General features: G+C 52.4%; 3 protein-coding genes across 3 annotated transcripts in view; all 3 read left to right on the top strand.

The window, feature by feature from the left end:
* Positions 1-2,121, top strand: part of GRID2IP (Grid2 interacting protein) — a 32,111-nt gene extending 29,990 nt beyond the window's left edge. Inside the window, exon 23 of the mRNA XM_035563440.2 lies at positions 72-2,121. Coding sequence (XP_035419333.1) covers positions 72-143 — 72 coding nt within the window. The 3' untranslated portion in view covers positions 144-2,121. The remainder of the gene's footprint in view (positions 1-71) is intronic.
* Positions 2,122-7,491: 5,370 nt separating this feature from the next.
* SLC5A11 (solute carrier family 5 member 11) lies at positions 7,492-17,734 on the top strand. Its single transcript, XM_035563466.2, has 14 exons — positions 7,492-7,521; positions 8,235-8,339; positions 8,662-8,721; positions 9,006-9,110; positions 10,415-10,520; positions 11,374-11,454; positions 11,869-12,074; positions 12,535-12,670; positions 12,766-12,873; positions 13,262-13,412; positions 13,921-14,089; positions 14,817-15,032; positions 16,249-16,411; positions 17,517-17,734. Exons 1-14 carry the CDS (start codon positions 7,507-7,509, stop codon positions 17,732-17,734), a joined length of 1,839 nt encoding a protein of 612 aa, XP_035419359.2. The 5' UTR covers positions 7,492-7,506.
* Positions 17,735-18,558: 824 nt separating this feature from the next.
* Positions 18,559-21,915, top strand: TEX47 (testis expressed 47). The gene is made up of 7 exons (XM_035563324.2): positions 18,559-18,654; positions 18,889-18,958; positions 19,817-19,920; positions 20,314-20,378; positions 20,827-21,028; positions 21,144-21,303; positions 21,639-21,915. The coding sequence occupies exons 1-7, from the start codon at positions 18,559-18,561 to the stop codon at positions 21,674-21,676; spliced, it is 735 nt and encodes a 244-aa protein (XP_035419217.1). The 3' UTR covers positions 21,677-21,915.
* Positions 21,916-22,168: the final 253 nt, after the last annotated feature.

The raw sequence follows: 22,168 nt of genomic DNA, 5'->3' as shown, positions 1-22,168 counted from the left end.
TGTTCTCCCTGACCACAGCAGCTGCCTTTGCCTGATGCTCGTCTCCTGCTCTTTGCTTTCTCTCCCCACAGCGGGCACTCACTGACGTGCAGGTCGGTGAGAGCCAGCGCAGTCCCAGGATGACATCCCCCCTTGCCTGGTGACAGGCCGTGGCAACGCGAAATGCAACAATTTATTGCCAACAAAGTGCAATTTGCTCCCGTTGAGTTTGGTTGTAAATACACTGCTGCTGCCTGCTACCACCGAGCAGAACCGCAGGCCGAGGGGCTGGGACAGCTCAGACGCTGAACGGGCACCACAGACGGTCACGGATGGAAGTGGGGGTGAGGCACGGGCACAGGAAGGCAAACACCGCCTTGGTTTGACAATGTCCTTCTTAGCATCCTTCACTTCAAGTGTATTACAGAATCAAGGGCTTCAGACACACCCAGGTAGAACCCTGCTGCCCTGTGTCCCTGCAGCACACAGACCTGGCACCAGCAGTTGCAGTAGCCCTGTCCCCTGTCCCCGTCCCTGTGGCCAGTGGTGCGTGGCTGCGCAGGGCCCCTGCCCCTCGTGCAGGATGTCCCCTCGTGCCCAAGCGTTCCCCTCGCAGCTGCAGAGCCGGTCAGGCCGGGATGGGAGCACTGGGGATGAGTACAACCCTCTCGACCCCCTGTGCACTGGAGCAGCACAGCGTGGGGCTGCAGTGCTGCCTGCGCAGGTGGCAGCAGCTGGGTGCAGACCACCGGTGGTGGCCCGGAGGCTCTGATGCCTGCCAATGTTGGCCAGTGGCAGTGATAAGAGACAGCACCTTGCAGAACCCCATGGCACACCCATGTGGTGCCGACCTTGGATCCAGGGTGGTTGTACCCAGCTGCTCGGGAGAGCAAGGAAAGCCCCAGAGCCCTTCTGGCCGTCAGCTTTGCTTAAAGGTGCGGCAATGACTGATAAAAAATCTTGTTGATAATTTCATGTCATCAGCCCTAGACTTACCTGAGCTCGCCAGGAGACACGAATCCCTGAGCATTTTGGTGCCTCCTTGTAAAGCACAAAATCCTTAGTAGCTTAAAAATGAGAGGGAGCCCTCTGGAGCCTCGAGTACTGCCCCCGAGGGACAGCAGAGCGCAGCCAGAAATGCCTCCTGTGCCCTCTGGTATTCGCTGCCAGGGGCTGGGGTCCTTGCAGTCCCTTTGGTGCACCGTATGATGTGACCAGTTCGTGCTGGATATACCCAGGGAACTCTAGAAGCATTCATGCCCATCTTTCAACAACAGCTGATTGTTATTTACATTAATTAAATTCCCTGCGAGCTGTCCCTGGGACAAAAGGGCTAACAGCACCCTGCGGTCAGTGCATGCGCCTCCAGGCGACGCAGCGCCCCAAGAGCTTTGCGGCAGCAACACTACCGTGCATTAATATTGTGAGGCATTGTTCCGTGCAAAATGCATCCATTGCCTTTCCAACCCGACACGCTCAAACCTCCCGGCCTGCCGAAGCGCTCCGCAAGCCGCAGCCTCGGTGAGCCTCTGCACGTCGATGCCAGAGCAAGAGCTCTTCCTGCAGCCTGTGCTGAAGCGCAGAATCACCAACCGGTGCATTATTTATGGGAGACCTTATGACCATCAAATCATCAGTTTTCAATATTTTTTAAACCATGCCGTAGAAAGTGAAGTATGTTTTCACAGCGTTTTCAGTCCATACAGTTGTAAGTGCCAGGTAGTTTCCAGCCTTGTGCTGGCAGAGCCCAGCCCTGCCCGTCTCGGTCTCTTCTCTCCACTGACAGTGGTAACAGGGCAATGCGCACTCAACTCCACTCCCCATTTTGGGTGTTTCACACTGCATTCAGTTGATTATTTTTTTTTTAATAATTATGTTAAACATTTAAACTGCTGGAGTTTATTTTGAAACCGTCATTAAAAATATGAAAGTGCTGTACATAGATTTTGCTACACGTTGTAACTTTCCAGAATAGTTAGAACTTCAATCCCCTTGGTATTTTTATGTGAATATTTTCAAAGAACCAGAACTTCTGAGATATGGTTATATTATTTGATAATGGGACTATGTATATTCACAATTCAGTCTCTACTCAATGCCTACGTGCTATCCCCAAAATAAAGCTACTGCCTTCTGCCTCCTGACTGCACATGAATGTACATTCTGTTAAAAATCGCTTGGTACCACAGGTGCAGATGAAGGTGTGAGGAATTCTTCATTTGGCTTTTCTGTGACTGCACACCGCAATATCGGTCCCTGTACCTCCCTGTACCTCCAAGGTCAGGTTGCTGCACCTGACCTTGCTGGTCTGAGGAAAATAACTGCACACTTCAGAAGAGAGCAGTTTGCAAGCAACATTCAATCTAGCATGATGAATATGAGCAGCAAATTCTTAAAATAGTAGGGATTTTTTCTGCAGCCTCCAGAAGAAAGTAGTCAGTGTGCATATGAGCCAGTGAATTGTTTTCCTCTGTAAAGGAATTCTTGGTTGAGGACAAGTTTATGTCCCTGGAGCAATTTATCTCCCTTTACCCTAACTGCAGATAGATAGGGGCCGGTCTCCTATCAGATTTCCTGGTTGTAGTTTAGCTTGTTTACAGCAGCCTGCTCCAGCAGCGGCTCCTCCCTGGAGGCCATGGCACAGGCAACTGTAAAATGGCTCTGAGCAGAGCTAGGGTATGTGCACGCCAAGCGCCCGCAGCCTCCCGGCGTTCCTTCAGCTCTCCTGGCTGCCCACGCCTGGCTGCACACAGGTCTGCGAACCTCCAGAGACGGTGCCCTGCAGCCCCCACACTGCATCTGGTCCTTGGCTGCATCCAGCCATGCCCTTGTTGTCTTGTTCCTTCTCGATAACTCCAAACACTTGGTCAGTTTTTCCCCAGAATGAACACAGTGGCTGGAAGCTCTCCTCTTAGCCTTGTCCAGCTCATCCTTAGCAGAACTGAAGTCAGCCTTGACCATGGCATTGTCCTCATGGGAGAGCGTGGCCTTGGGAAGGGAGCAATAACTCCTGGAGCAGCCCTGCTCCGGGACCCGGCTCCTCCACCACTGCGGGGCTGGCTCCATCCACAGGCAGTGAAACAGCCAGCACAGAAATCCCAGGTTGCATTTCACGCTTGGGAATATTTAAGGGTTTTCACTCTTTCCTGCAAGAAATGGAAAAAAAAATCAAAAAGAGAACAAGCAGCTTAGGAAAGTCACGGTGAGGACGCCCTCACAGCTCCTGTTGGTGGACTGGCTGGGATAAAATAATTCCAGGCTGACGTCTCCAAGCCACGCTGGAACATGGCTGACGTTCTTCTAAGCATCCAGCCTGAAGTGCTGGGAGTCGTGATTTTTTTTGCTGTGAGTTGTGATTTTTTCCCAGAAGCAGTGAGAGCTGCCAAAAGGACAAACAGAAGTCTCAGCTTCAGAGTGGAAGAGCTGCAAGTCATAAAAAAGCTGCATGGGCTGGAGGTAGCGCAAGGTACCTGGAAGCTCAGCTTGAAGTCTCCGAGGATCTGCATTGTTGTAGCACAATTCAGGAAAATCTGGAGTTTCCACATTCTAGCAGACCAAATTCAAGCATCTCCAGTCCCAGGTTTCAAAGACCTTTAGTTATGTCCATCAGCGTGTGAGCTGAGAGGGAAACAACGAGCTAAAATACAGACACTAGCTTTTCCTACTTTGCTTCTGGTTCCCTGAGCTTTGGGGTGCTCGATTTTATTATTGTTTAACTTTGACACAGGACTAGCTGCGGGCTCCCTCCTTTGTCTTGGGATGTCAGCTTGAGCGGACACCAGCACTGACCTTCTTATTGTTACATGTCCCTTCCTTAGCTGCAGATTGCTTCAGGGGATGGCACTCTGGAATTTGACCCGTGAGCCCTGATAGTGGAAATAATGCACTTCTTGCCAGAACCGCAAGAGACCGAAAGAGTAACTTCGGGCAATTAGTTTAAGTTTGACTATAAATATTCCTCCTCATTCCTTGTGACACTGTTAACAGCTCTGCTGGCAAATCCCGATTCTCTGGCAATATTTAAGCTGCCTGTCAGTTGGCAGAGGCTTGGTGGTGCCTAGCGCGAGGGAACAGAATGAGACCCAGCTGAGCGCAGTAAGTTCCCGTTCGGCTTCTGCCTTGTGCCAGGGAGGTCTGGGTGCTGGGTGGCTCTGGGGCGGCTTCGGGGCTGACTTTCTTCCTGACGAGCAGTGGTGTCTTTAGAAGGTGGATAGAGCTGGAAAAGCTTTAAAAAATCCCATTACAGCGGCATTTAGAGTGATAGAGTCCAGACGGTGCCTCGACACCCACGTGGGCTGCGTCTCCCTGGGACCATTGATAAAGGCTGGCTTCAGCGGCTGCATTTCTATGCCACGGATGTTCCTTCCTCACAATCTCTGGCGGGGAAAGCGCTGCCGCTTGTGCCAGGAACCGAGGGAGACCGAGCTGTGACCTGAATGCACAAAACAGGCAAAATTTCCACTGGGCCTGGGCAGGGTTAGAATTAGAAATCAGAGCAGCTGAGCTCACTGCATTCGCCCTGCAGCTCGTCGCCGGGTCAGGGACCCTGCATGGCTTTAAACGGGACCCACAGACACACCTTGGTGCCGGGAATTCACCCGAGCATGTCCTGCATGTCCCTTCCTCACTGATGGGCAGGACAAATGCCCGCAGGGCTCTGCCCCAGTGCTGCACACCTTGCAGAGGAAAAGGCACAGAGGTGTCCGTGCGCCCTGTCCCGTGCGAGACTGAGCGCAGGTAGCTCATGGTGCTGGCTGCACTGCAGGTGTGCAGCACCTGGCCCTGCTACGGGAAGTGAAAAGAAATGGCAATATCAGAGCTGCAAAAGAGAAAGTGGGAGGTGTTAGAGGGGTTAGCAGCTTCCTGAGGCTGGCGCACCAAACTGCGTTTCTTTTTTCCAAGTTAGAGGTTAAGCATGCCAGTGAAAGCGCAGCGACAGCCAAGATACCTTGCCTCTTAAAGATGTAAGGCACCACTGACCCTCTGACAGCCCGTGTTCTGCCTCCTTGCAAGGCCAGTGCTCCCAGGGGATTCAGTGGGACCTGGGTGCTTTGCAGGGTACAGGAAGGGCTCTGTGGGGTCCTGTGGGTCCTGCTCTCAGCCCAGCACCGGCACCGCTCTCAGCTGACCACAATGCGGCTCTGGACTGTCTTTGGGACGTGAGCTGTAGGATGCTGATGTCTCAGGATACAACCTGCCAGCTGTGGACACTGGGTGATGGGACTGCAGGACCTTGTCTGCCACCCCAAAACTGCTTCTTGCCCTTATTGCCATAAACGCACGAGCCCCAAGGTCCTCATCCATGCAGACTGCACTGGGGCCGAGTTTGCAGTGGCACAGGGCAGAGCCTGCGCTTTTCAGTGCTGCCCAGCAGTGAAACTGCTGCATCTCCATCACCGGTGCACTGGCAACATTGCCTCGGTGCACGGGGACACCGGGTGAGCTTTTATGTATCCGTTCCCTTCACACACCTGGGCAGGGAGTACACGGCAGTGCCACGATGCCAGGGGCAGCTGGCTGCATCCAGCCGGCTCTTCAGACTACAGGCAAGTTAAGGGCAGCTCTCGGCTGCTGCTCAAAGCAGCAATTGCATGCATCAACAAAGAGGTGAGGCCAGAGGAGGTTGTGGAACCCAGGACCAAGGGATGGGGTGGATGCCTCTGTCTGTGCTCGCTGCGCGCTGCGCCCAGGGGAAGAACTTGTCCGGCCGCCCCTCTCACCAACCCTGGCCAGCAGCACCGCAGCACAGCACCCGCACAGCTCCCCCTGCGTGGCGGGCAGGGCAGGGCGCACCGCCTCCCTTTGCCCCACCTTTTCCAGCTTTTTGGTGGGGGGAGCTTATAAGTGTCACCTTACGAGTGCAAGAGTGGCCAAAGGAGCTGGGCAGCTCTGCAGGCGTGGGGAGGAGGAGGACGAGCAGGCGCCCGGTGTCCTGGTGGTGACGGTGCCGCAGCCCAGGCCAGGGGTGCAGGGTTTGCCCTGCCCAGGGGACGTCTCCTCGGCTCAGCAGGGTAAGAGAAAGCAAATCCCGTATATCCTCAGGGGAGGGCGAGCAGGGCAGGGGGGTGCTGGGCCGCAGAGATCCTGCGTGACCACCAAAGGCCAGCACCAAGCCAGAGGCTCACTTTCTGTGCCACTGCTGGTGCTGCCCTTCACATCCTGTTCTGCTTTCAAAGCAAGGTAGAGCCTGGATGAGAGGAGGAGGAGGAGGAAAGGAAGAGGAATGACACTGATTCCCAATGAGCCTCCTTGCCTGGATTTTTCCTGTTCAGCTAGTTACTTCTCTGTAACGTGCCCATTTCTCTGCCGGGTAAAAACTCACCCACATTAATAGAGACCTGACCCTGGAACCATCTGGCACGTTGCAGACAAGAGGGATCAGTGAGTGGGGACAAGAGCCAGGCACAAGAGCCACCCCCGCAGCTCCAGCATCAGCAGCACCGCAGCTCCACAGCCCGGCCAGCACCAACCACCCCAGGAAGCAGCCGGCACCTCCCTGGTGCTGCCACCATCCCACATCCACCACCTAACTGCCCAACCTGTTTTTTGACAGATATATGCATCAGGACAAAGAAGTGCCCACCTGCACCAGAAGCCATGGAGACCACCAGCAGCACCCCAGCGTCCGTGACTCCCCAGTGGGATGTGTTTCCCCAGAAGACGCTGGACTCCATAGACATCGCGGTCCTTGTGCTGTACTTTGTGTTTGTCCTGGCTGTTGGGCTCTGGGTAAGCATGTAACAGTTTTCGTATGTGCCCTGTTATGCTGAGAAATATGGCTGTTTGGGCCTTGAATTATTCTAGTTTGGCTTGAATCAAGCCACACTTCACTGAATTCAACTGCACAAGTGGAAGGATGCAGTTTACAGGTCCTTACCCTCACTTCAGCCCGGGGAAGTGCCCTCACTGCGCTGCAGGAGGGCTCTTCAGCTCCAGTGTTTGCAAAGGTTTTGAGAACACTTGTAAGGAAGAGGTTGTGTAAGTACCAAGTATTACTACTAATAATGTTTTGTTTATCTGGGAAGGAATTGCTGTCCTATAAATCATCTGTGCTTGTCTGCAGTGAGGTTCTGACAGCAGATCCCATAAATTAAAAATAATCTTTATATACAATTAAGGCATCCTTCTGGCATGGCTTTTATAATAGCAGAAGCACAATCTGGCTGTCACAAGGCAGAGATGAATGGCTGCTGCCTTCACATGCGGTGCATAACTCCCGATACCACATGAAAACCTCTGAAATCTCTGAACAACAAGAGTCAGTGAGCAATGCATGCAGTGCCTCGCATTTCTCCTGGCTGAGCCTGATAACTAGGGATGTCCGCAGCTCTTGTCCAAAATTCTTGGCTTCCTTGTGGATCTGGAGTGATGACAGGACACTCTCCCACCAGGGAAATGGCCACGTGCTCGGTGCTGTTCTGAGCAGCAGCCGAAATGATGATCCTTTGTTCTGCTTTTCTGCTTTCCCAGTCCATGTGGAAGACGCAGCGCAGCACTGTGAAAGGCTACTTTCTAGCCGGGGGACAGATGGTTTGGTGGCCTGTAAGTATATCTGTCATCGTACTGCTAGCCCCTAAGTTACAGTGAGAGTAAAAAGCAATTTTGTCCAAGCAGAATGTATTTCTCCACACAGAAAGAAAAAGGTAACTCCCACGGTTTGGAAAGACCCAGTTACAATTTGGTTGTTTTTCCGTGTTCAAGAAAGAGGAGTTGCTGCAGGGCACCCGCCCCAGCCCTGGGCACCACGGCAGCCACCCCCCGGCTGGCCAAGCCCGTCTGCTTCCTCATGCCTTGTCTGGAGATCTCTGGCAGTAACGGGGTGGTCCCTGCTGCGGCCGCAGCTCCGTGTTGCTCTCTGCTAAGTGGGGAGCTTCATTTGGGCTGGCCTGGTGAGTCAGCAGGTGCTAATACAGGAACCTGGAGGCCCAACATTCCTGGTGTGCCCTCCACCTTCTGCCCTGATCCTCCATGATATGGACACCCGGTTGGAAGCAGGATGCCCCTAAATTTGCCCCCAAGTGAGCGACACATTGCAAGTGGCGAAAGGAGCTGGAGAAAGGTGCCAGAGCCACTGAGCACGTAGGCAAAAGAAGGAGGCAGAGGGTGAAAAGGATTCATGTCCCACAGCAGGGTGTGCAGGAATAGCATCACTGCCCAGCCTGTGCTCTGGGACACGGAGCTGCCCCACTCCCGGCCCCGTGCACCACCAGGCTCAGCTGAGGGCATCGCGCCTGACCTCCCGCGTCTCTCCCCAGGTGGGCGCATCCCTGTTTGCTAGCAATGTTGGGAGCGGGCACTTCATCGGCCTGGCTGGGTCAGGAGCTGCCTCAGGAATTGCTGCAACAGCCTACGAGTGGAACGTGAGTGTGGCACGGCACAGCATGGCCTGGCATGGTATTGCATGGCACAGCACAGCACGGCACAGCACGGCACAGCAGCCCTCCAGCTGCCTCTGTGCTATAAGGGCAGGTCCGCAGGAAGCCTGAGCCCCAAGGAACTGCCACACAAGGGCAGAGCAGCTCCCAAGGCTCAGAGTCCTGGTGCAGGAGCTCAGAGTCACCTCCAGCTGCTGGTGGCCTGAGGCCCGTGAGAAGTCCCCAAGTCCCCAGGGTGTGTGTGCTCCCCACACTTCATCACAGCCTTGACCAGCATCCGTGAACTTCCTTTCCATTTGTTTTGCAGGGGATGTTTTGTGTTTTGGTGCTGGCCTGGCTATTCCTTCCAATTTATATAGCGGCAGGAGTAAGTAAATGGGAAGTTGTGTCCACCAATGACTTTGTGGGATTCACACCACCTGCTTGGCTCCTTGGCTTGGCCATTCCCTGCTGCAGCTGCATTGCTCCTGACAGCAGCGAGGCAGCTGCAGAGCACCCGATGCCCCTGGGGCTCGGTGTGTGAGGGGCCGAGGGCTGGGCAGGAGCTGCTGCCTGTGCACAGTGCTCAGGCTGCTGGCAGTAAGGGAGAGCTGTGACATCTCCCAGGGAGCTGGGGGGTCCCGTATCTCACTCCACGTTTCTCCCACACAGGTCACTACCATGCCAGAGTACCTGCAGAAGCGCTTTGGAGGCAGAAGAATTCAGATGTTCCTGGCGATTCTCTACTTGTTCATCTATATCTTCACCAAAATATCAGTAAGTAGGAAGAAAATGAAAGGAGGCTGAGTTCAACTCACTTTGGAAAGGTCTTCAGCAAGACCGAGAGAGGCAGTGACTGCCCCTTCCCTGTAGTATCAGAGATGGGGGTATTTTCAAAATACCTCAGGTAGTCTACAGTTGTTTCAAGAAGCTACACGAAAAGAATTACAGCTTTTTTCCCAGGAGGGATTTGAATGCTTGCTATGGTAAGGGGGAAACTACATGTCAATGTCCTGAGCAGTAATCCATTGAAAAGTTAACCTGATGGATGCACTTGTTAGATTTTGTACGTCTGGCTTGCTTGCCCAGTTTCCCTTTGCATGTTCATTTCCTGCACAGACACCAAACACTGCTCTGTGCAGGACGAATAAGAATGTAGGAGTCGGTATGCATTCAGGTAAAAAGAGTTCAGTGACTTATTGCTCCTGTTTGATGTAGTGCCTTGAATGAATAACTGAATCAACCCTTGCGCAACACCTCGCAAGCTGTTTATTAACTGGGCAGCACTGCGTGAACTGGTGAAAGCAGAGAGTCCCTGCCCGTGTTTTTCCCGTGCAGGCAGGGCCCGGTGGGCTGAGCTCTCTGGCACATGCTGCCTGCGGCCCTGGGGGGTGATGCATCGCAGGGTTCCTGTGGGCACCCAGGGGCCAGGCTCGGCTGCTCCTTTAGAAAAAACTGCCCCTTCGGTGCATCTCCCTGATGACATGATGCCTGATAGAGAAAAGGGATTTTTCAGATGCTTTTATACATCTGTCACTCTATGGTCTGTGGTTTGCCCGTCCTAAAAGGCAGCGTTTCCACGTAGCTGCAGAGCAAGGTGGCTGCTGGGCCACCGCACCCCAAGGACACTGCCCTCAACCACGGGCTGGGCCCTGTCAGCAACGAGGAAGTCACTGCACGGCCCAGGGTGCTGGGGCTGGTGGCAGGCGCTGGGGCACCGGGGAGAGCTTAGCACCTGGGGGCTCCGGTTCCTGCCCCTACGGCTCTCCCCAGCCCCCTCGCTGCCTCCTATGCAGTGGGAAGGGGTCAGCTCAGCCCACCCAGGCACCTCCATGCAGGAGCTGTGTGCAGGCTCCTCCTGGGGTAGCTCCCACTGCGCCCCTCACAACAAACTGATCCTAAACTCATCCTAACACGAGACGGAGCCTGGTCCCACGCACAGGAGCTGGGGCTGCAGAGGGGTGTGCGAAGAAGGGGAAAGAGGCAGCTGGGTCGGCCAAGCGCTCCCGCTCCCTGGCTCGGCCAGCCTAGAGGGGCTCGGTAACACCATCAGCAGCTGCACTGACCGCTTTGTTCCCTAGGTTGATATGTACGCTGGGGCCCTCTTCATTCAGCAAGCCTTGCACTGGGACCTCTACATTGCTGTTGTGGGCCTGCTGGCAATCACCGCTGTCTACACTGTTGCAGGTACGTGGCTGAGTTTCAGATCCTAATGCCGACGTTTCGCAGCACCACAGATCCTGCTTAGTGAGCTGAGTGCGTTCATGCAATGCACAGAGCATCCTCACGCTTATGGTAGGAGTCCTGCACTTCCCATACTGTCTGGCTTTGCCACGAGTATGGAGAACAGCAAAACTAGCAATCGGTAACTCACCTGTTAAAAGAGAATTATAAGGTCAGAGTAAATGAACACACCTTGCAAGGCCATGCCAGACATGGATGTACATCAGGTTCTCCTTATGGGGAAGTTATGCTCATGGTATTTGCCCAGTACAGTTTCTCCTCTGGGCTTTTTGGAGGTATGAGGGACTAACATAACAGCAAGCCGTGCAATGCGGAAAACACTCTCAGTCTTGGGTGCCTTTTTGGGGCTTAAGAGCGGCCAAATGGAACAAAGCCACGCACGGAGTAAGCAGCAAATCCCAAACAAATAAAGGTTGCTCCTTTCTCACTGCTCACCCCGTGACGTTGCTCGTAATGATCCCCCCCCATGCCTGCTTTTTTTCCTCCTCCTTATTCAGCTTGGGCTTTGTCTTGGAGCTTTTCCATGTATTTCCCATAGAAGTACTTATACTGGACTTCGGCTTTTTAGTGCCAAAATGGTGATTCATTACGATTCAAAACATGAGAAGTTTCAGCCAAAGTGCCGTGCAGAGGAAGGGCTGACCTGCCCACTGCGGGCAAAGTGCCCGGCAGCAGGTGACAGCGCACCTGGCAGGGCTCTGGGGTTGCCCTGCTCTCAAAACGCTGCCGAGGCGCGAGGGGTCCGGCCCAGGGCAGCTCCCATTTCCCACCGCTTGCTGCTTCTCTCTTCTCGCAGGTGGCCTGGCCGCAGTGATATACACAGACGCGCTGCAAACCCTCATCATGCTGATCGGCGCCGTGACTCTCATGGTCTTCAGTGAGTGTTGCCCTGGGGTCGTGTTGATAAAACTGCGACAGAATCTTTAACAAATGGCACAGACACGCTGGGTCATTACAGCTGATTACTTAATTGATGTTCTGAGAACTGCTTCCTATGTATTTTCCCGCTGAAATATAAACTTACACAAATAATCTTACAGTAGTTCTTTATGTGGTAAAAGTGCACAAGTACGCCATGAAAAATACCTGAAGAAATATGTTCTAAGGTAGTGTAAGAGATGAGCAAGCATCTTCTCTAGCCAGCAGGTTTACAGCGTGATGCTGTCCCCAGCCCAGTGTTAAAGTCACTAGTCGCTTCTGACTTTAAAGAATACCTGTGGAGGCTCACCCTCAGCAAACTGTAGAGTACAGAGCATGGAAGATGATAATTGCTTCTTGTGACTTGTTTTAGGCTTTGTTGAAGTTGGCGGTCTTGAAGGCTTGCAGACAAAATACTTTGATGCCATTCCCAGCACCCGCAAGGAAAACAGCAGCTGCGGCTTGCCAAGGGAAGATGCTTTTCACATTTTCCGGGACCCTGTTAGCTCCGACCTTCCCTGGCCGGGGGTTTTGGTGGGAATGACCATCCCATCCCTCTGGTACTGGTGTACAGATCAGGTGGGTTACTGCTTATTCCTTTGGCTGGTTTCATGAACGTGTCCTTGGTTGTTTAAATCTGGTTACAAACCTAAGGTTTGCAGCATAGCCTGGACTGTTTATTTCTTAGGGGAATGCGGTAAAAGCTGATGCTTTCAATCCTCAACCTGCAGAACCTGACATGCACAACTAAGCTTTGTGAATAACTTTAATGTAAAAAGGGGGGAAATGTGTGTGTGGAGGGTGTTAATCAGTCTGTAGAGGTTTTTTTGAACTTCAGCCTTTTACTTCTCTCAGCCTTGCAGGGGTCTGACCACCGTCACCCCTAGTGACAACATCAGAGCCAGCAGGAGTGGAACCCTGGGCAACCTTTTGATGTTTCTGCAGCATTCTTCTAACTCATTTTGTTCATTTCAGGCCCTGTCTTACCCTGAGAGGAGTGCTGCTGAACAGCAGACCAAACGCATTTCTTAATTTTTAGGTCATCGTTCAGAGGTCCCTCGCTGCTAAAAACCTCTCTCACGCCAAGGGAGGCTCCCTGATGACCTCCTACTTGAAAATTTTGCCCCTCTTTATGATGGTAATGCCGGGCATGATCAGCCGGGTTCTCTTCCCAGGTAAGTGCTGCAGGAGAAATCTGTTCCCTCTGCCAGTAACTGATGATGGTGACTGCTCTGTGGAGCTGCTTCTCACTCCCCCTTGCTTATTTCAGATCTGGTGGCTTGTGCAGACCCGGAAATTTGTCGAAAAATCTGTGGCAACCCATCTGGCTGTTCTGATATTGCTTACCCTAAGCTGGTCATAGAACTTCTGCCTGTAGGTGAGGAGCCTGGCAGCTGTGCTGGCACCGGTGGGCTGGGCACCAGCTGAAAGGCATCTGTGAGAAAAGTCCAGAGAGGAAAATGCCCTGCGACTATAATTTCAGTGGAGGTTACATTGGGCTTGATGAAACAGCAGCAAGGGACAGCATGCAACAAGAGAGATGGGTGATAGTCCAGTGTCTAGAGGTCTAATTCTTACAAATTCAGATAAGAGAGAAATAGATGTTTAACAATGAGAATCAACTGCTAAAGCCTCCCTACCACTAGCCATTTTAAAATTGGGGCTAAAAATACTTTTAAAAGTCTGTTGTAGTTCAAAGAACTCAAGGTCATCCTGCAGCTGAGGTTATTCAGGAGTTCTCAGGGAGGTGACACTTCTGCTTCCAGGACTCCGGGGCCTGATGATGTCAGTGATGATAGCAGCGCTTATGTCCTCCTTGACTTCCATCTTCAATAGTGCCAGCACCATTTTCACCATGGACCTCTGGAAACAATTCCGGCCTCGTTGTTCCGAGTGGGAACTCATGATTGTTGGCAGGTACAGGGCACGAGGGCATGCGTGTTCTATCAGACCCTGAACGTTCAAGAGACCTTTTTGCACACTTTGCACCCCGCTGCCCCTCTGGAGATTTAGTATCTCCAGTATCAATTTCTCTACTTCAAACTGGGAAAAAACAAAGAATACGACCTCTGTATTTCAGACCATTTTTAATTACAGCCACTTCACTACAGCATTGTTAGAGATGGGGGGAAGGAGCTTGCTCAGGTCAAACCAAACTACAGGAGCAAACCCAAGATGCCATAGCACAAAGACATGCAGAGACACGAATCAAGCAGCTGGAGAGGGTGTCTGGGGAAGCCTGGGCAGGGCGGGTGCAAGGGATCCACTACAGGTGAGGACGGGCTGAGAGCCCCCTTCTGCACAGGGGTGCTGGGGGGCAACAGCAGAGGCCTGGTGGTTACAGATCTCAGCAGGAGCCCTGCAAGCTGAGCAAGTGGAAAAGAACAATCTGGGCTACCAATAATGACATCTTCTTCTTGCACAGGGTCTTTGTGCTGCTGCTCGTTGTGATCTCCATCCTGTGGATCCCACTAGTCCAGGCTGGCCAGGGCGGGCAGCTCTTCATTTACATCCAGTCCATCAGCTCCTACCTGCAGCCTCCTGTGGCAATGGTGTTTATACTGGGTTGCTTCTGGAAAAGAGCGAATGAAAAGGTAACAACTCCCCTGTGCACAGTGCAGTCGCCTCTGTGGCCTGACAGAGGCTCAGAGCACAGCCCCAGGCTGCAGTCCGGCCTCCTCCTCTAGTGCTTAGCAGAACAAAGGCACCCAGACCTCTGCAGAGCCATCAGCCTGGGGCAGGAAGCAGTAGTTCCTGCTGGTTTTCAAAGGCTCCACTGGCATTTCAGAAGTAGTGAGATGACTGTGTCACTTGGTTGCAGGGTGTTAGGGCCTCAGTAGCCATTTATTAGATGCACTCCTATGATCTGCATCAGGGGTCCTGGGAACTTAAGGAGCCGAATGGCAGCAGGAATCCAAAGCCTCCAGCAACTCTGCAAAGATTGGTGCTGGGTACAGGGCAAAGCCTTCCCAAACTGGCTTTTGCTTAGGTGGAGAACAGTTGTAAGCACCCACAGTTAAGGCAACCATTAGGATGTGAATATTTCCCTTCAGGGTATTTTGGCATAAGACATTATACATCCCCTCCATACCAAAATGCATGACCCACTCGTCCCCACGCAGCAGAAGTACCAGGCTCCTGTACCAGCACCTGCACACCTAGATGAACAGCAGGAGCAGAAAAAGGAGGCGAGGGAAGCCTGCCAAAAAACCTGCAAGGAGAAAGCCTGGCCAGCTTATAGCCTGCGAGCACGGGTATAGCCCTGGGTCCTGGGCGGATTCATGCTTCTTGCTCCAGTAAAGAATATCCCTCACTTCCTAGGGCGCGTTCTGGGGCCTGGTGATTGGGTTGCTGCTGGGCGTCATCCGACTGGTGCTGGACTTCATCTACCCGGAGCCCCAGTGCGGGGAGCGGGACCTCAGGCCAGGCGTGGTGAGGTACATGCACTACCTCTACTTCTCCATGGTCCTGGCTGCCATCTCCACGCTCACCGTGCTGGTCGTGAGCATGCTCACAGAACCCCCCTCGGAAGAAATGGTGCGTCAACCCCTCAGATTTCTTTCATTATTCTTAAATGGTTTCCAGGATGCCCCAAGTTACTTCCATGGGAATAAGGTGGAGATAAATAATCTGGAAATGGAAGTTTCCATTCATTCTATGTCTGTGAAAACACTCGCAATAACTTGTAACAGCAATCCCTACTTTGCTCCAGCACTCTGCTGCCTTGTCATTTAAGGTTTTGGTCCCGTAAATCCAGAGTCCCACCCTGGAAACTGGTCAACAGTAGGTGTTAAAGAGCTGTTCTTAAATTCAAACATATGTTTAATCCATGACAAATTAGCTTTATCCCTCTATTTTCCAAGAAATTCCAGCTTCTGGGTCATCTTTATCAACTCTCTTACTAATTTAGTGAGGAACCATTTTTACTTGCAGAAAAGAGAAATCAAGGGCAGAGAGCACACTTCCTCTGGAACAGGTTTGTGCCAGTTTGACTATTTTTAATAGATATACTGAGGCTACAGAAAAACATAAATAGCAGAAAGGAGGACTAGAAGGGACCTTCAGAAATCATACAGCCAATGCATCCTCTTGCTTCAAGACAGAACTAACCCGATACATTTCTGAAAAATCTCTGGCAAACTTACTCTCAAAGTCCCCAGAGAGGGAGAATGCCCAGGGAGTGCATGATCAGTTCGAGAGCTTACCTGCCCTTCTCAGTAAAGGTTTTTCCTCATCTCCAACCTGAATCTTTCTAGCTTCATGTTGTGCTCATCCTTTCCTGTCTGCCCTGTCATTGATACTGAGAAAATTCCTCTTTAATGAATCTTTTACATATTTGAAGAAAATTATCGTGTCTCTCATCTGTCTTGGCTTCTCTAAACAACCCCAGTTCTTTGAATCGTTCCTCACTGGCTGCAGTTTCCATTCTTTTGCTCCCTTCGCTGGCCCGCTCTCAATCTGCACCCAGTGATGGTCCCATGCAGAAATGTCTCCTGTTCAGTAACAAAAAGTGAAGAATGTGATCCTTCAGAGAGCTATCACGTTCCAGACAAAACTAAAACCAGCATGCCAATGGTAGCCATCGCTTCTGTCATTAGCAGCTGAGCACTTAGCTGTTCACCTGCTCCAGCAGAGCAGGAGAACAGATTTTGACCCTTTAAAGTATTCTCTCTCCAGGCTGCTGTGCTGCTAAGGTGGTCCTTTTAACAACCATGAAAGCAGTTTTCTTTAACACCACTCTTCATGCCATCAGATAAGTCGGCTTACCTGGTTCACACGCGGGGATCTACCAGTCAAGAAAGACCTAGCAGTCAGCACTTCTCCTGATGCTGCAAAAGGAGCATGTGAAGCTGAGCGTCCCGCTCTCCAGATTGATATAAGCATTGCCTCTGAAAATAGTTCAAATGATAATAAATGTAAGTGCTCCAACACCACATTCAGTAATATCCACAATTAACAACCCTACGCGTTATGTAAAGGCTCTGAAGACAAGAAAAGTTAAAACTACTTCCTCTGGATTTTTGTATCTTCAGGGTATGCTAAAAGGTTTTTACCTGACAGTTTTACCTGAGCAAACATTTAGTTTTAGTTTCTTTTCCATCTCTTGATGGCATTACATATGCTTGAAATCAAGAAGGAGCTGGATGGGATACAGGAAGCCATGCCCACTGTCCTGCACTAAAGATTAGCGCTATTTGCACCTGCTGCAAGGAGAACTGATTGAAAAAGGGGAGGGTGGAGGAAAACCACAATTATTTTCATGAAATTCCATTTCTGTTTTTCAGTGATGTTTTCTGATCGACTCTAGCAGCAGGGAGAACCCAGAGCCCTGGGCGGAGTTCTTGACAGATCAGTGAAGGAGGATTTACATTTTTTAAAACTTGTACTTGTCGGTATTAGGTACAAACATGCATAGCAACTCATTCTGCACTTTCCAGCAATGATTATCATCACTTATTATTGCCAGGCTTGGGACACTGTTTGTGCAGCTCTGCAGCTTTTGCTGTGTATTCCTCTGATCTATAAAAAGCTATTGAAAAGATCAATTAGTTAATGAGTAAGTTAAATGCTGGGAAATCTCACTTTTGTTGTGTATGAGCAAAATCTTCCTGGCATTTTGTCACGTATGTCCTAATCGACAACAAAGCTGGGAGAAATCATTTTGCACACGTGTAATGTGGAGTAACCCTAAACGGACTAGAGCATGCACGTGCAGAAGGAAGCTGATGGGCACCAAGCAGTTACAGCCGAGCTTTCAGGTGTGCTCTCCTGTTACGGTTTCCTAGAATGCTGGGAGCAGCAGAACTTGAGCTCAGACCTCCTGGGAAGAATGAAATTGATCCTGCAGCCCCAAACAGATGTTCCTTGAAGGGTTTCCCACACCTCAGTGTAGCTAGTGTATTCAGTTAAAGAGCGAGGATGCATTTTTGCATCACACCCTTTGTACAGGACCATACTGATACATCCCTGGGATTTGGTTTGTAAGTGAGATTTATACCTCACTATTTACTGGCTTTGTAGGCACGACTGACACCAAAAGGAATTCGAAGCTGATGAAGACCTTTCTGTGGCTCTGCGGGATGGAGAGCAGACCGGAAAACTCTGAGAACGTGGCACCGACTAAACCCGAGATTCCCTTGGCTTCCCTGGAGGAGAAACCGCTGGTGAAACATGTCCTGAACATCAACTTGATAATAAGTGTGTGTGCTGGGATCTTCCTCTGGGCCTACTTCGCATAGCAGTCAGCCATTTGGTTCCAGATGAGATCAACTAATTTTAATTGGTGTAAATAATGATAATAATTAGCGGAGGGTTAATGTAATTCATCATGCTTTCTAAATCTTATTTAAGAAGACAGACCCTCCTCCCTAACAGCTTATTTCTCGCAAGGAGCCCGGCCGTGGAAGGTGCCAAGCACTCAGCACCGTCCCAGGCAGACCCGAATCAGACCCCTGTTGAGCCCGAAGAGCTCCGGCAGGCAGCTGGGCGGGAGCTTTGGTTATTTCAAGTATTTAATGACGCTCTGTGTGGTAAAGCACTACCTGGAATTCGGGAAATCTGGATTCTGCTCCTCTTTATGCCTCCGCGACCGCCTTTGCCGCACGCGCTTTGCCCTCGGCGTCCTCTGCCCGCGGCTCGGGGGGGTCGCAGCGCCCGCCCCCCCCCCGGCCCCGCTCCCGGTCTCGAGGGGGCGCCCACGGGGGGCACCGACACGGCCGGGCGCTGAGCGGGGCCGGCGGCTGCGGGGTGCCGCTGCCGGGACGGGCTGGGCGCGAGCGGGCGCCGTTCAACCGCGGGGCCGGGAGAACGACCGCGCCCCCAGGAGCGGCCTCAGCCCGGAGGGGGGAAGGCGGCCGGGCGGTGCCGTGCCTCGGCCTCGGCCTGCTGCTCGTGAGCTGCGCCGGCCGGGCCTGCGGCCGCTGAGACCGTCCTTACGGGGAGCGAGCTGCTCCCGGCCGGGACGGGGGGGGGGGCGCGGGGCAGGGGGACCGAGCCCAGCACGGGCCCAGAATCGGCCCCGACGGCCGCTGAGGGGCCCCGGCCCCAGCCCCGCGGCGCGGCCATGGCGGCGGCCCAGCGGGACTCGGCGGAGCCCGCGGCGCTGGAGCGGCAGAACCTCCTGGCACAGCAGCAGCTGCGGCGGCACGGCAAGGAGCGGGTGGGGGCTGGGCCGGGGGCGGGGCGAGAGGGACCACGCCCTGTTCTGACCACGCCCCATCCCGTCCCACCCTGGTCACGCCCTGACCCCACCCCACCCTGCTCTTGCCCTGACCCCGCCCTGCTCTGAACCAGCCCTGCCCTGACCCCACCCCATCCCACCCTGCCCCACCCTAGCCCCACCCCGACCCCGCCCTGACCATGCCCTGCCCTGACCCCACACCTCTCAGCACAGGCCCGGCTCCCCCTGCACCGGCTGCTGGTGACAGCGCGGCTGGGCGAGGCGGCGGCGGAGGAGGTGGCAGGTGCGTGGTGGGGACCTGGGTGCGCGGCAAGTGCTGCCTCCCCCCTCTTGTTTCTTCCTCTTCGCTCGGGACATGCCCCAGGGCACGGTACTGCTGTACAGTGCAGCAGAACTGCTGCCGAGTTGGAGCAAATACCGTGTGCTAAAGCTCTTCGTGCTGCACGTGCACAGAGTGACACAATGGGCAGCATGGAGCAGGGATGCATACAGGCCCTGTCGTAGCACATGAAATAAGAAAGCACCATTTTTGTTAGAGCATATAGAGAGAATTATCACTTAGGAATCCTTCCTAAGGAAATAGGACAATTAGAAACCCTGAGGGAGAGCAAGACTATTTTTGCAGTATGATACAGTTTTTACAAACAACTTACAAGCATGACTTTCTCAGCCATCTTAAAGTAAACGTTTTTTTTCTAGTGAGTGAGATACATTAAGACAGGTACTTAAAATTGCATCAGTTTGTGCCAATGCTGAGCACAGGCAAGAATCCGACTCCGCCTACAAAACTACTGAAGTGCTCCACATTTGAGGCCTTCAGGTGGTGCATCTACAGCAGCCAACATGTAACTTCATCTGTCGAGTAAACAAGTGCTGATAGAAATTGGAGGCTTCAGCTGCACTAAGTGGTGCAGGATTTGGTGCGGTTTTACGAGCTAACACGAATTGTGTCACTGCATATGTGAAGAAGGGAATCCCATGTTAACGATACTTTAACATTCCTTCTGAATACTAAAAGCATAATTTGTAAGTCTGTTGTCTGTGGCAGCAGAGAGTGCACAGAACAGAACAAACAGCACATGCTGCTGGAACTATCACTATAAGCAGTTTGACAAACTGCCAGTTTTTCTTTTGAAACAAGGTTATCACAGAAGATTGTTTGAATATGCCTCAAAGCACAACTCAAGAGAACCAGTCTCAGGTCTGCTACTTCTCTGTTCCAGCTATGTTCTTCATGTAGTGGAGGTAAGTTAAAGAAATTGCTGTTGGGATCCAACTTCAGTTCATCTTTGTACAAACATGGCTTCCAAAATCCAGCAACTACAGATGCGTAACCACCTCTTCCTCCATACATTGGCCTAACGTAAGAACTAAGACCTGAATAATGGTGAGGTGGTTTCCAAAGCTTACCTCTGAAACTTGCTCCACCTCATACTTCTGATAACTGCCCCAGAACAGTAATTTGACAGAAAGAGATGACATGTTCCATCAAATGTAATATGAATGTGCTTTGTTTGCAATGTCTGGGACTAAAAGAGAAAGCTCATTTACAGGCGGGGAAGCTGATAAGTTATTTTTGTATTCACAAATTATTTTGTAATATGCAATTCCATAAAAACTCTACCCATTCCTTGGCAGTCTTGCAGCAGCACAATACATCTTATCATCCGAGATCTAGCTTCTCTCCAAGATCAAGGTCCCAGGTAAGCGGTTCCCATTAGCTTCTCCAAAAGAAAATTGTAACAGAAGTGGTAGAATGCTCCCTTTAAGGTTAAACTGAACATTAGCTATGGTTACATACCCTTCTTAGTAACCATTTGTGTACCTGCGGAGTACAGTACCACCATCCCACTCCTGCATTTGTTTACTAAATCCCTACTGCTCTTCTGCTCATTTTTTACCCTCCCATCCAACCAGTCCACTTGAGACCCTTGCCCAGTTGTTAGGGTGCAACTGGAAACAGCTTCTGCTGGAGGATCTGCAAGGTGGACGGCCCGGGGTGGGAGGGTTGCTGCACGCCCCAGGTGTACAGTGCTCTAGCATAGCATTAGGCCTGCAGATGCCATGTTGTCACATGTTTTATGAAACTTGAATGTGTTGTGATATAAAATCCTTGCTGCTCTAAGGATGGATTTCACTCTTTCCGCTCAGTGCTTTACTTCAGGACATTAAAGTTGCAGTGGTAGCACATAACATCCCCACCAGACTGTTCCCAGACTGGTATGTGAGAGTGGTGACATCTCCTGTGACACAACCACAAGACACAACAGAGTCACAGCCTGCAGAAGGGACAGTCACAGAGTGCCTTAATCTCCTGTTCAGAGTGGCAGCCTGCACACCAAAACCTGCCGAGGTAAGCTGAAGATACTCGAGCTGTAAGAAACTTCCCCGGTTGCCCCGCCCCAGCAATGGCAGCAACCTGCCATCCCCTGTGCCACCTGCCCTGACACACGATGCGTATTCCCAAGGATGACAGCGAGGATGCGACCGACAGTCCACACACTCTTGCACCCAAGCTGCTGATCCCGGCAGAGACAATTAGCCGTTTGTGCAGAGCCGAAGAATGTGCAAGCCCAGGAGACTTCCTGAGAATGTATCTAAGTCCTTTACAACTTGCCCTGGATTCAGGTACGCTGCACACGGTTTTAGGGATGAGCATCCCATTTAGTCACATGGCTACAGTTCTGCCTCATGCCACTGAACTTGGAGGTAGAAGAGCTCGTTACGGGGCTGGAGCGGTGACCCGCTACCAGCAGGTGCCTTCCCTCCCAAGGCGCACCTGAGCAGAGGGCAGGGGGCAGCCAGGCTCTTTCTGATGCGGCATCAAGGACAGCGCAGCCAAAATGCGTGGAGTTTGTCACCAAGAGCCATGCGTCCCCTGGGGAACGCAGTTAACTTCATTAGTTACGGGAGTGTTACCCCCAGGGACTGATTTCCTCTTCTGCCCCACCTCCTGTTCCCAGAAACAGTATGGCCCGTTCCCTCCCACTTCTCTGCATGATCCAGGCTGTGCCCAGCGCTTCTCCCGGCGGTTCCGAGGGATCCCCGCGTGACAGAAGTGGCACGTTCAGTCCCAGGCCACGTCTTCTGCAGCCCGTGAAAGAAGAGCACGCGGAGCAGGCAGCGCCCCGCTAGCTGCGGAGCCCCGGGGAGGAGCACACGGCCTCCAGGGCAGAACTTTGCTCCTGACCGAGTGCGAACCACGGGTGCTCCGTGTGCACGCCAATAAACAGGCCTCAGGCTGACAATGGACGGTCTCTTGAGTGGGTCACGGCTGATTTGTGGCAGCAATGCCATCCCTGGGTGTAGGTCCACATCTTGCAGGCAGCCCCAGGCCAGGCTGAGGGTGCCACTGCCCTGTGGCCGGGCACTCCTGGCTGGTGGCTGCCAGGGCCCTGCCGCAGCCCCGAGCTCCACATCCAGGTGAGCTCTGGCCAGCACCACCCATCCGTGACCTGGGCAGAAAGGGGTGACCGGGGTCGATGGGGGCAGA

The sequence above is a fragment of the Cygnus atratus genome, chromosome 15, assembly GCF_013377495.2.
Source record: "Cygnus atratus isolate AKBS03 ecotype Queensland, Australia chromosome 15, CAtr_DNAZoo_HiC_assembly, whole genome shotgun sequence".
Lineage (NCBI taxonomy): Eukaryota > Metazoa > Chordata > Aves > Anseriformes > Anatidae > Cygnus > Cygnus atratus.
Note: the sequence above shows the minus strand (reverse complement) of the source record. Positions and strands in the feature narration are given on the sequence as shown.